General features: G+C 38.9%; 1 protein-coding gene across 1 annotated transcript in view; it reads left to right on the forward strand.

Moving 5' to 3' along the window:
• The window catches only part of NWD2 (NACHT and WD repeat domain containing 2), a 52,239-nt gene extending 39,652 nt beyond the window's left edge, over nucleotides 1-12,587 (forward strand). The window contains exons 4-7 of the mRNA XM_062574797.1: nucleotides 4,060-4,263; nucleotides 6,103-6,247; nucleotides 6,446-7,035; nucleotides 8,652-12,587. Coding sequence (XP_062430781.1) covers nucleotides 4,060-4,263; nucleotides 6,103-6,247; nucleotides 6,446-7,035; nucleotides 8,652-12,587 — 4,875 coding nt within the window. The remainder of the gene's footprint in view (nucleotides 1-4,059; nucleotides 4,264-6,102; nucleotides 6,248-6,445; nucleotides 7,036-8,651) is intronic.
• Nucleotides 12,588-12,981: the final 394 nt, after the last annotated feature.

A 12,981-nucleotide genomic window follows, 5' to 3' on the forward strand; every position in this document is an offset into this window, starting at 1 on the left:
CCAGATTCCATGCTGATGAGAAGCAAAAGAGGAAAGAAGAAGCGAGTCCAGTCTAGCTTTCTAAAACACGGTTTTGTACACTTTTTTTGATTCAATTCAAAGAATTTACTGGTTTTAAATATTAGCATTTTTGTTTTGAGATTGAGAGGAACTGGCTGTTACTCCCTCAAGGAATAAAAAGAAATAGGATGTTCTGTTTGTTCCTAGTATTAAATTCTCAGTTCAATTCACATCATATTTATTTCTCAGAAACAACATTCCAGCTAAGCCTGGTATATTTGGAGTTTTTTTTCTCCAACTATTCTTAGCTGCAGCTGAGTATGTCATAAGTAATTTCTGTAGATTTACAGTAGAGTTACAGTATACCAGAAACAAACAAACAAAAAATCTGTAGGATCTAACATCCTATTCAAAGAAATTTTGTATAAAATGCCCTTAAAAATTGGTATCCTGGCCTCTTCATTCCAGATTTTCAAGACATGATTTACCTGTATCTGCTTATGTCAGTTAAGCCCACATTTCTGCAGACCAGGAGGGTAACTACATCTGACATGTTAGAAATCTTGCGTTTCTTCCCTGACTTGAACATGCCGTCTAGGCAGGTTTGCATATGCAATCACACTGTTCTAGCACATCCAAATTCAGTATGAAGGGCAAAGGACACAGCATTTAGACAGTATAAATATAAAAAGTAAGGTTTGAATACAATAGAACATTTCTTGCTAGTTATGCTGAGGTGATTCTACCTTCAGGTATCTGAATTTTTAAAAAGATCCTTTAGAAGATCCTGAATTTATTCTAATTTTTTTTGTCTAAGAAGCCTAGCCCTGGGACTCACAGAAGGCAGCAGAGAGCAAGTGACCCCAGGAGAGAGAGGGAGTCTGAGGACTGACTTGGTAGCCCTTGGTTAGGGTCCTCGTGCAGTAGGTGGAAGGAGAAGGTTCATGTCCCTGCTCCAGTTAGCATTCAGTTACTGAGATGAAGCTTTTCAGTTCGTTATACAGAGAGGAACAGCTCTGCCAGGAGCCTTGACACCCTAACATTACCCCATCGTTCATGCCTAGGGGCCTGATGATGAAGGCACGTGCCTGTCCTGAGAAGGATAATTCAGAGGAGATTTTGAAACAGGTCTCCTGCTCCACAGGTGAGCTCCCTCAGCACCAGCCTTTCTCTAGATCTTTCTCCACTAGCAGTAGTCTGCTCCTCCTGTTTTCTGCCCGAGACGACCCTGTGGCATGTGCTGAGACTTCGTATCAGACTGTGAGCCACAGCTGCCTTGGACACTGGTGGGAGGATGCCTCTGTGACATCCACGGGAACAGCATTTCCAAACCTCTGGTGACTGGTGTACAATGCAAAATCCTAAGGTGTTGTAACAGCTAAAACTTAGGTACATACAGGTCCGACAGCAGCTGAAGAACCACTTAGTGCCTCTCAGGGCCACCTGAGTTAGGTGCCTGCAGGCAATTTTCAGCCTGCGGCACGAAGCATTCACCACGTCTTCAGTCAGGTGAGAGATTCTCCCTAATGGCACTCTCCCACTTTGTGTAGGTGATTTCAGTTTTAGTTTACATAAACTGAGCAGACTGAAAGCTGGGTCACTTGGGAGCTAACTCAAAAGAGGGCAAGGCTTTCCTATTTCAGTAGCAAGCAGTTTCTGTAAGAACAACAGGGCTGACAACTAGCAACAGCAGCTGTTCCTACAGTGAAAACTATCTGAAATTACTTGCTAAAACATTGAAAATGTAACTTCTTAAATGACTTACTTTTCTGATGTGAATGTGTAATTTTTTTTAAAAAAAAAGAGTGAATGGAACAAATCACTAGTGAACGTAACTTGCTGTAATTTGACACTGTTTTTATTAACATCTACTACTAAATATCTCTGAGGACTTCATAGTTGGAACTAAAATATATCTAAAATTTCAACTTGTGCTATATTAATAAAAGCTATTGTATTTAGGTTCATGAACATTTTAGTGATGAGGTCTGAAATAATTATATCACGTGCACTATGAATCTGTCATGTCTCAAGATAAATCAAAATCTCCTTTTGGTCATTATGACAAGTGTGCTTGTAATTTTATTATCTTTCCACACAAAGAAGGTGAGAAAGAAAAATATTTCCCATCTGAATCTAAACAGTAATTTTTTATTCTTCTTTAATAGTAACTTCAGCTGCAGGCTCAACAGCTCTAACAAGACTACTGCTGAGGTTGCTCTGTGTTAATTCTGCAAAACTTTGTTAGATCCAATTGGTTTCTGAGGGTTTTATATATGTTTGCCAGCCTCATAGATTTAAAGTTAATCACCTTCAATCTAATGAATCTTTAATTTGTTGTTTTACTATTAAGGGATAATGACTCATCAGGTGGGAGATTTTGATTCATGAGTCTGCATATAAAGCTGTCTCTTGGTACTAAACATAGTGTAAACATTGCTGTTCCCTTTAAAAATAATTTCATATAATAATCATCAAAATGCTGAAATGTTGCTATCACAAATTGAAGTTTTAGGTTATTACTGTAGAGCACTGTGATATTTTTCATAAAGGTCTGAAATGGCAATATTCTTACTTGCAGACTTAGTATGGAAGAACACAAAAATTGTGAAAAATAGTATCTTGTTGTTTAAATGCTATGGTTTTATTTTTCCTACTTGCATGTTCAGAGAATATGGAGAAAGAGGCAGGTATTCCCAGAGGCTGCTGCAAGCCTCTTGCAGAGATGCAATTCAGAACTGAAGCCCCTGGAGGAAGGTGTGCCATTTAAATATAGACCTCTAAAAGTCTGGGTGTTTTTTGTGGTATCCTTATAGATTATGCTTACACAGCCAGATATTTATCTAATCGCAACCACGCTAAATGAGTGAAGAGAAAGCAGCAGCCAAGGGAGGCAACTATTCCCTGGTACTAGCTGATATATTTGTAGCATCTTAACCAATATTTAATCCTTAATTTTGAAGGTGAAAGATCTGATGTGCTACAATTTAAGGACTGACTTCCACAAACCCCTACCTTTATACCAAATATATGCACTTAAGTATTAAAGTAGTGCTTGATCCATTTCTGGTTGGTATTTGTTCAGAAATGCTTTCCCTTGTCCCATTGTTCATTTATTGGGCACTGCTAGGGCAAGAGATTCAACATGTCTTGCCAGCAAGGGGACATGAGACAGCCAAGCAGCTTGTGGTTCTGCAGTATTGATCTTGGTATTGCTGGTGTAAGCCATAAAGCCACATTTTTAGTAATACTAATATGAGGCTGTACATAACGTGAATTTTCATCAAACAGAATATAAAATTTTCTGTTCCGTTATTGTGGAAAGTAAAAATAAAGACAAGAAGTCAGGAATCCAGAGATGCACACTTAGAACCAAAACTGAGCTTGGTTTTTCTTATGGTTGGATGCCACTGGAAGCCCTAGGGATAAGCTGCTTGGTCACAGTGATACGCTGTGCACATGAATTTGGTATAGCACACCTAATGCTGGTGGTATGGGTCTTGTGGCATAGAACCATTTGTGAAATAGTCAAAATCACTAATACTGTGGAAAGTCGTAGTCTTTTTACCGTATTTGGCAGCCAGACTACTTAAACAGCAATGTGTTTAACAAAAAAGGAGGTTCTAGCAAGGGCTGTGAGCTTGATCATCTTCATACTGTGTATTCCAGGGGAGTTCCACATTCACTTTTGCACCTAAGATTCATGCCAACCTGTGACTGCTGTTTATCAATAATACAGAAATCAGTAAATACTGTGCTTGTAAAATAAGTTGGGCTTCTTTAATTACACTTTTTGAATGCCTTTGTATTTTTGTTAACTGTTAATACTGAGAAAGAGAATGGATCTACTTGAAATTCTACCAAGTCATGGCAGTAGGCTGTAGCTCAGTACAGTGCTGTCAATAATAATTCATCCTGTGCTGAATCTGTTTCCCTTCCTATCAATTTCAAAGTCATGAAACTGTTACCACACTGATTCTTATGAAAGTCAGATCCTGAGGAGAGTTTTAGCATTACTAGAAAGAGAAATTTAACCCCTACTTTCTTGCAATTACACAGGGCCTACTGGGAGAGAAATACGGGAACATCCGAATACCGGGAGAAGTTGAATCATCAGAATTTGAAATGATCCTAGATGCTGCAGTAGAAGCTAAGCTGGAGACAAGGATTTTGGAAGACTGGTACTGCAGGGATGAGAATGCAGTGCCACCAGCATATTACCTCAGACCAAAATCTGAAATGCTGAAGAACTACCACAATACGGTAAATCATACATACCTCCTCTAAAAAATTCCTCTCCATCAGTTACAGTGGAGGGCAGTCACCAGGGCCAGACATCTACTAACTTTACTGCTGACAGAATTAACTTTTATAGACCAGTCCACACACGAGCAGCTGGCTCTGTAATGTTCCCCTCTGATACCTCGTGACGGGAGAAGCTGTGAAATGCCAAAAAACATGATGGGTCATGACTATTGTGTTGATGCTCTGGCCATCAGCCTCAGCAAGAGCACTCTAGTCAGTAGTGCCTGATGAAGTGTTGGGGCCACAGGGGCGTAATTACACTGATATCTCTTTTCTTCCTTCATGCTGGAATAGGGAGAGCTTGGTCTCTCCTGGCCGTTGTATTGTGTTTTCACTAGAATTCAATGAATAAGATTCACAGAGGAAATGCGCTTTTTCTCTCTTATTGCAGTATTAGCAAAGCTCTTAATGAAGTGCTTAAGGGCTGTCCTGAGTCAGATCCCATGCTTTTGATTCATTAAATGTATTTTAACAGAAGCTTTTGAATATCATTAACTTTCATTTTTAAAACATGCATTTGCCTTTAATGGATTATAATGAAAATTGTGTATTACCTGGAGCTTAGTTCTACCCTCCTATACATCCTATGTATCCAAGGACAGAATTCAGTATACAAAAACCAAAGTTTTTAATGTAGGGGCCAAACATTTCATTTTGAGTGCATGTTGTATTATACTAGAAAATGGAATTAAAGCATTATACTACATTCATTAATCATTTAGCAAAATACAGTATTTGCTCTGTGACATGAAAAAAACATTGAAAACATGAAAAACATTGACAGAGAGTTTTAATGAGTTGAAGACACAGTGTGGCTGATTCTGAAATATTTTTCACAAGAATCAAAGCAAGTTTTATAACTTCATGCATTGTGTTGCTAAACCCCAAGGTATCCCATTGAATAAAGCTTGACTTTTTTGTTACTAAGTCTTTGTACTTAGTTACTTAGCCTTTCCTCAAGCTACTGACACGAAGGAGTAAGCCAAAAGATATTCATAACTAAAAACTAAGAGTTATACTTCATAATCTTGCAGAAAGCAATAGAGATGCACAGCTCTGAATGTATGTCAAGAAAGAGTCAATAAGGAATTTATCCTTAAGGCTGTTCTTCTTTTATTATACCCCTCAACTGCCAGGAAAACAGGAGACCCCTTCAACATTTTAGCTGCAGTAAGTAATGCAGCAGTGACTACCAGCTGGCTTAAAGAAACTTCCATCATGGCATCTGTGAGATGCCCTCTCACAGGATTTGTGAATTTATATTACAATCCCTCACTGACAGGATTACTGCAGCCGTAGGAATGGCCTACAGTAGTGACAGATAAAATCCTATATTTTTCAAATGGGGTGCTTAATTACGTATACCAGGAGCCTCATTTTCAGTTTTGAGATCCAGGTTTAATTATTACTGCTATTACTTCTCAGTGATAGAAGTGATAATAATTTTTAGAAATATTATTACTACTCTACTATCAGACTTGGGTTTCTAAACTCTCTTTCTATAAAGTTTTTCTGAGTCCTATTCTTGAAGAATATTGCTTTAGCAGTCTGAAGGAGGAATTCAGCAAATACTCAAAATAGGTAACTTTTGTAACTCTAGAATAGAATACTAGACTATAATATGTCATTCTGGAATAGAATCATGATTATCTGCAACACAAAATGTTGAACTCTATTTATAATGTATGTATTTCTCTGTTCCCTTGTTGCTTATCACCTTGAATATTAGATCTGTACTTTCTAAAGTTGTAGATATGGGTATTACAGCTACTGTTTAACTATGGATATTTTTAAAAGATGGAATCTTCTTCAAATCCTATCAATGAGAACAAATGGCAAGATGTATCAGAAGAGATTAAGAAGATTTTTAAGACTGCTGTGAAATTGCTGTATGAAAAAGGAAAAATGAAACACAGCCAAGCAAAGAGATATCTTTCCTCAGGTAAAGTTTAGATTAACCATTTCAATGTATTCATTCATTATCTTTTCTATCAACCTTTACACAAACATGAGAATATATTTCTGTCAGTATCTTACATATGCAATCGTTTCAGAATCTACATGTTTGGGGCAGGGCGATTCTTGAACCTGTTTAATATGAAAAAATAATAGAATCTCAGTGTTCTCTTTTCATCCCCAGCAATTGAAGATGAACTTGATTTTGCCTTGGGTAAACAAACACCAGCTTTCCTAAAGAAGTGTGTTTGCTATATTCGGAAAATTGCCAACATCGAGCGTTTCGTTAAAATCCCAGAGATGGGAAAATACATGGATGTAGTGCACACAGCTGGGAAGTTTCTACGGGATCCTGAGGCCCATGAGAAGCTGATGAAGCTCAGGGATGAGTTCATTCCTACCATAGTTGCATCATCCAACCTGAGAGTGTACACTTCCATCACTCACTGTGACATGAAACTGGGGTACTCGCAAGAAGTGGAGAATCATTACATTGAAGGACTGGGTAAACAGTTCTATGAAGACATGATTGACATAATCCAAGCAACAGTGCAACAGAATTTTGACACTGAGACAGACTCGCTCTATGATGAAGTTCTTCAACACTCATCACTATGTAAAACATACTCCACTTTTTATGAATATAGATGTGAGGCATTAAACATAGTTCACAAGTACATTCTACCCAGCAAAACAGGACACATTAACCCTCTTATCATATACGGAGGACCATGCACTGGAAAAACTCTTCTGTTGGCTGAAGTGGCAAAGAAGGTAAATAAATACCTTACATAATGTGGTAAGCTCACGAGCATTAGTGTGTGAAGGCCAGCTTAGTTTTCATTCTTCTTTTTGCCATTAGATTCTGATACCAGCCTTCAATAAAATAAAAATACTAAAACTGATATTCTGAATGTTGTTGCACACATATCCAGGAAGATGATTGTACTTTTTAATAACAACATCTCTGTATCATACCATATGTTTAATCAAAACAAAAATGGTTTTAGCAGAGCTTTTAAAAACTGGCCCTACTCCACTAATAGGAATTAATGTATTTTTGAATTACCAACCTGTATTTTAGTATGATCTCTTTCCCGTGTGTTCCACTGAGATCCTATGAATGTGGAACCATTTAAACATCATATGCTAGATTTAGTATTATTCACAAATACAACATGTCTTTCTAAGTCTTGCTATCTTGTTCTATGTTCTCTTCAGAAATTATTCCAGAATTAGTCTGATTTACACTTATTAGAAAATCTATCTGTAAAAATACCTGTACTTATTTATCTGACATACACCGTTTCAGTCATTTAGCCAGGTACTACAGCAAGGCAAGAGAAACACTGCGCAACACAAGAGCAGATGTGGAAGATGACCCAGCTTGCATCTATAAGCCTAAATCTGTAGCTGGAAGTCACAACTTTGAGTTTCCTGCAGGCTGCTCAGAGAATTTGGCACAGTAGGCCAGGAAACAGGCATATCAGCCAGAAAGAAATAGAAAGAGAACAATAATGTTTAAAATCCTGTCTCTTTATCAAATGTAAGTGACCTTCTATAGGCTCAAGTTAGCTGACTATGTCAAAGTGGGATTTGCAGCTCAAGATCTTATTTCAGATCTCAGTATGTAAGCTAACTTAGAGGCTCTAGTTACACTTTTCTTTTAAAATATTCTATCATAACTTCAAGTGAGATGAAAAGACTTGGCAAGTGAGCAGATGGAGTTTATTAGCCTCTACAGACCAAGAGGATGTAAAGCCACATTCCTCTGTTGCCTAGAGAGCAGTCTAACCAAAAGAATGGACAAGAGAGAGTTTTTACCTCTTGCAGCAATGTGTAGGAGTACAGGAGTCACAGGCACACAAAAATAAGAGCATACTTCTGTGGACAGGAATTAAGGTAACCAGTAAGGAACGGCAGTCTCCCCATCCTTTTCCTGCCCCCAAAACCACTGCCTGACTTTATATTCAATAATGAACAAGCTTAGGTGCCAAGAATGTCAAACTTCAGGTATGTGTAATAGCAGGACACTTTATGTCCAAGGAACCTAATTACAAAAAACATCTACCTACTGACTTTTGGAAACAAGGCATAGATTTTGCAAAGAGTACGCTTGGATTTATGGACTAGATTCTACTCAAGTCCAAAGCTCTTTGTGGATCTGGGTCTTAGTGCTTTGAGATATTACGTGGGCTAAAGAAGGATGACATATGATATCAATTTTATTCAGTGCACATAAATTAAACCAGCTCTGCCAGAGAGAACATTTCCGTTGAATCAGTAACACTTAAAAAATAAGCTTAATTTCTATATAGATAATTGCTATTTATAAATACTGTTATTGTGCTACATTTAGAGATTAACAAATTATGTTCTGCATTCTATAGGCCTATTCTTGGCTGCAAGAAGAGATGGGACCAGACTCTGACCCTGTGGTAGTTATAAGATTTTTGGGATCAACAGAAACCAGTACAGATCTGAAGAATATACTTCAAAGTACTTGTGAACAATTAGCAGTCAACTATCGTTGCCTCGTACAAAGTTACCCAAAAAAGATTCATGATCTTCGGGACTTGTTCATAAATCTCTTGAATGAGTCTTCATTCCACAGGCCACTTGTCATAATATTTGATGCTCTAGAACAGCTAACAGATACTGATGATGCTAGGAAGCTCTGGTGGCTTCCCATTCACCTTCCCCGTTCAGTACGGATAATTTTGTCAACACTGCCAAACAAACATGGAATCCTGCAAAAACTGAGGTGCCTTATTCATGAAGAAGACAACTACATTGAACTGACTGCAAGGGACAGAAAGATGTGTAGCCAAGTACTGAAACATCAGCTGCTGCGAGTTAAAAGAAAAGTAACATCAGGGCAACAAATCTATGTCAATGAAGCATTCTCCAGGTGCACACTGCCTATGTTTGTGAACTTAACCTTCAAAGAGGTCAGGAACTGGAGATCTCATAAAGATGTTGATGAGTCCTCCCTCTGTGTCACTGTACATGAAAGCATAGAGCAGTTGTTCTGGTCACTGGAAAGCAAGTGCGGATCAAGACTGTTGTCAAGAGCCCTTGGCTACATCACTATGTCCAAATCTGGCCTCAGTGAAATGGAATTGGAAGATATTTTAGCCCTTGACAACAGTGTTATATATGAACTAAGTGAGAGCGTCAGAGAGAGTAACCCTTTGAGAATACCATATATATACATTGCAAGGCTTAAGGAGGGCTTGCAGGGATACTTAATAGAACGGCAAGTGAAAAACGTAACACTTCTTCTTTGGGCAAATAGGCACTTGCATCTAATTGCCCAGAAATTGTACCTGCACAATGAAGAAGATTTGCATGAAATGCACACAGTCATGGCAGAATATTTCCTTGGTGTTTGGTCAGGTGGGCGGAGAAAACCTTTTTACAGCAGTGACCAATATTTGAATGGTTGTCCTGACCATGACAGTAGAGGCATGAATGAAGAAGAAAAGCATGGCATGGATCAGGCTGCTTTTGACAGGCAGGCACCTGATCAGCCATGGGTCTTTCAGTGTAACCCATTGGAGCCTGATATCTTTTTTATCAATCACAGAAAAATGACAGAGCTTATACATCACTTGACACGATGTGGGAGAACAGATGATCTCCTGTATGGAGTCATTATGAACTTCAGCTGGCTATACACCATGATTAGAATAGGGCACTTTGATAAAGCACTTTCAGACATAGAATTGGCTTACACCTACTCACAAGAAAAGGAGCTGAAATTTCTGGCTAGTACTCTCCGTAGCATAAAGTTCAAAGTAGTAAAATATCCAGGTTCACTCTCTGCTGAACTGCAGCAGAGGCTCCTCCCAGTAGTAAGTTCGTTGCCTAAACTGAGACACCTCCTTTTAGAGTGTGACAAAGACGGACCCAAATACTGCTCCATTGTTCCTTTGCATTCCTCCATGGATGTGACGTACAGCCCCGAGCGCCTGCCTCTGTCCTCCAGTTGCATGCACGTCACGGAAGTTCTGCCTACTTTCAATCCCAGCACAATTATTGCTGCTTTAGAAAATGGCTCCATCAGCACTTGGGATGTAGAGACTCGCCAGCTATTAAGGCAAATTACAACAGCTCCATCCGTTATCTTAGGGATGAAACTTACTAGTGATGAAAAATACCTTGTAGTGGCTACAACAAAAAACACTCTTTTGATATACGATAACATAAATTCCTGTCTTTTGTCCGAGGTAGAAATTAAGGGGTCAAAACATTGTGGAGTCGGGGGGGACTCAAATTTTATAAATGGATTTACATTATCAATCAACCATGCACTTGCTTGGCTGGAGGCCAGCAAAGATGTTACAGTGATAGATCTACTTTATGGTTGGCCTCTCTATCACTTCCACTGCTGGTATGAAGTGACCTGTGTGCAGTGTTCTCCAGACGGAGTTTATGCATTCTGCGGACAGTATTTGAATACCACAAGCATTTTTCACTTAGGCAGTGGAGAGAAGCTGGCCACTGTGACCTCCGAATTTTCTAGTGGATTTGTGAAATTCCTTCTCATTCTGGACACAGCCCAAGAAATGGTGATGGTGGACAATGAGGGGAGCCTCTCAGTTTGGAATACGGAGGAAATCGCAAATCCCCAGCTCACAGATGACTTTGACTGCAGGAGAGAAGACAGCGAAGTTGTCAGCATAGAGCTTTCTGAAGACCAAAGTGCAATTTTAATTTGTAAGGCTGTCAGCATCGAACTTCTTGACACTCGTGTGTGGAAGGTGGCTGAAAAGTTCAGAGCCAAACACAATGAGCGTTTTGTATCTGCCGTGCTGTCCAAAAACGGCAACTGTATAATTGCTTCAATAGAAAATACCTCAGCCATTTTTGTTTGGAGAAGAGATACGGGACAGTGTATGGCAAGCTTACAGGAAATCTCAGGAACTATAGTCAGGCTAATTAAATCAAATCATCATAACATGCTGCTATCCTTATCCACCAGTGGTGTCCTTTCTATTTGGGATATAGATATCATAACAGCTATGTCCAATATTGACAAATCTGGCAAACCTATCCAAAGACTGGTGTTGCCAGCCAGAGGTGAATTAATTTATACGTTGGATGGATCAGATTCCGTCCATAAGTGGAATTTCAGTACTGGATTTATTGAGGCTGTGTTCAAGCATGAAGGTATTGTTGAAAACTGTGTGCTGACCTCTTCTGGAGAAATAATGGTTACATCAGATGATAAATGCAGCCAGTATGTATGGCACACTGTTAGTGGAGAAAATATCTTTCGCATTAATGGACAGAAAATCTCAGAACTGATGATTACACATAATGATCAATTTGTAGTCTCCCTCTGTGAGCAGAATGCATCCAGAGTTTGGCGGCTGGCTACAGGACACAGAGTTTGCAATATTCTAGTTGCCTTACAGAATGCATTTATAACTACTGCAAATACCTTTGTAGTTGGAATGGCAAAGAATAAAGTGTTGGCAGTGAGTCTCTGGACAGGCAGTATAACCAAGAAGTTTTCCTGTGATGATGGTGCAAGCATTGTGGATATTAAACTGATACCAGATTGCCCAGATATTGTTGTATTTATAACATCTACTGAATCTGTGAACATCTGGAGCCTAACAGAGGAAGTCATCTGCAGACGTGTACAATTGCCTAACAATTTCTTAAAAAATTTGGAAGACTTTGAAATATCCCCAAATGGGAAGCTAGGAATTATATCTCGTGGGGACGAGAACATCAATGTACTTGATTTACACAGCGGAAAACTTCGTGTGGTTCATGCTCCAGGTGTCATCTGGCGGCAAAGGCTGTCTCGTGATGGCCGCTATCTTGTGTACATCTGTTTTCGCAGTGAAGATGATGACGACAATGGTGCAGTCTCTACTTTAATAGTCATGAGGCTAGCAGATGGCAAAAACATAGGTGCCTGTTCTCTTTATAAAACTCCCACTTTCCTTGCACTCTCACAGAGGCATTTGAATATTATTATTGGATTTGATGACGGAAGTATAGGTACTTACACAGTAGTTGATCGAGTAGATGCCGCACTGAAAATCAAAATTGCCACTTCAAACAGCCGTCAAATTTTCAACAACACAACACAAGTGATTAGACCCAAATGTCACAATTATAGCTTCAAAGTGACTGCAGACTGCATTTGGAGGGAATCAACTGAAGTATTTGCAAGGGATAGCCCCATTACAGTTGCAGAGCCTGAGGTAAGTGAAGCAACACCAACCAAAAAACACAACTATTGCTATGAGAAAGTGTGCTCAGCCATAGATTGCAGAGGACACAGTTTTGCTGCTGACAACTGAGTATCTGTCTGGACTAGTTTACCTGAGTAATAGTATACATGCATAGATTTGTCTTCTGAATTCAAGTAAAAATCAGTGCATTTCTTGGAAGACAGACAGAAACAGCAGAGGGCAGACCAGCTTTTTTCCTCAACAAATATTCTTACATTTATGTAAACAAAGAAAGCAAACGTGAAGCATTTAACCAATGGGTTGCAGGGTTTTTTAAATTTCGGAATACAAGGTTCAGTCCAATATTCCATCCAGGGCCTTGATTGAAAATTTCTAGCAATACTACCAAAATTGTTATACTATTATAGAAGTTAGGAGATCTTATTTGGGGTTGGCAAAATGTTTTAACTAGAACTAAAGTTCCACATGACCTGTGAGTATAGGCAGACCACTGTTTTCTAAA

Source organism: Rhea pennata, chromosome 4 (assembly GCF_028389875.1).
Source record: "Rhea pennata isolate bPtePen1 chromosome 4, bPtePen1.pri, whole genome shotgun sequence".
NCBI lineage: Eukaryota > Metazoa > Chordata > Aves > Rheiformes > Rheidae > Rhea > Rhea pennata.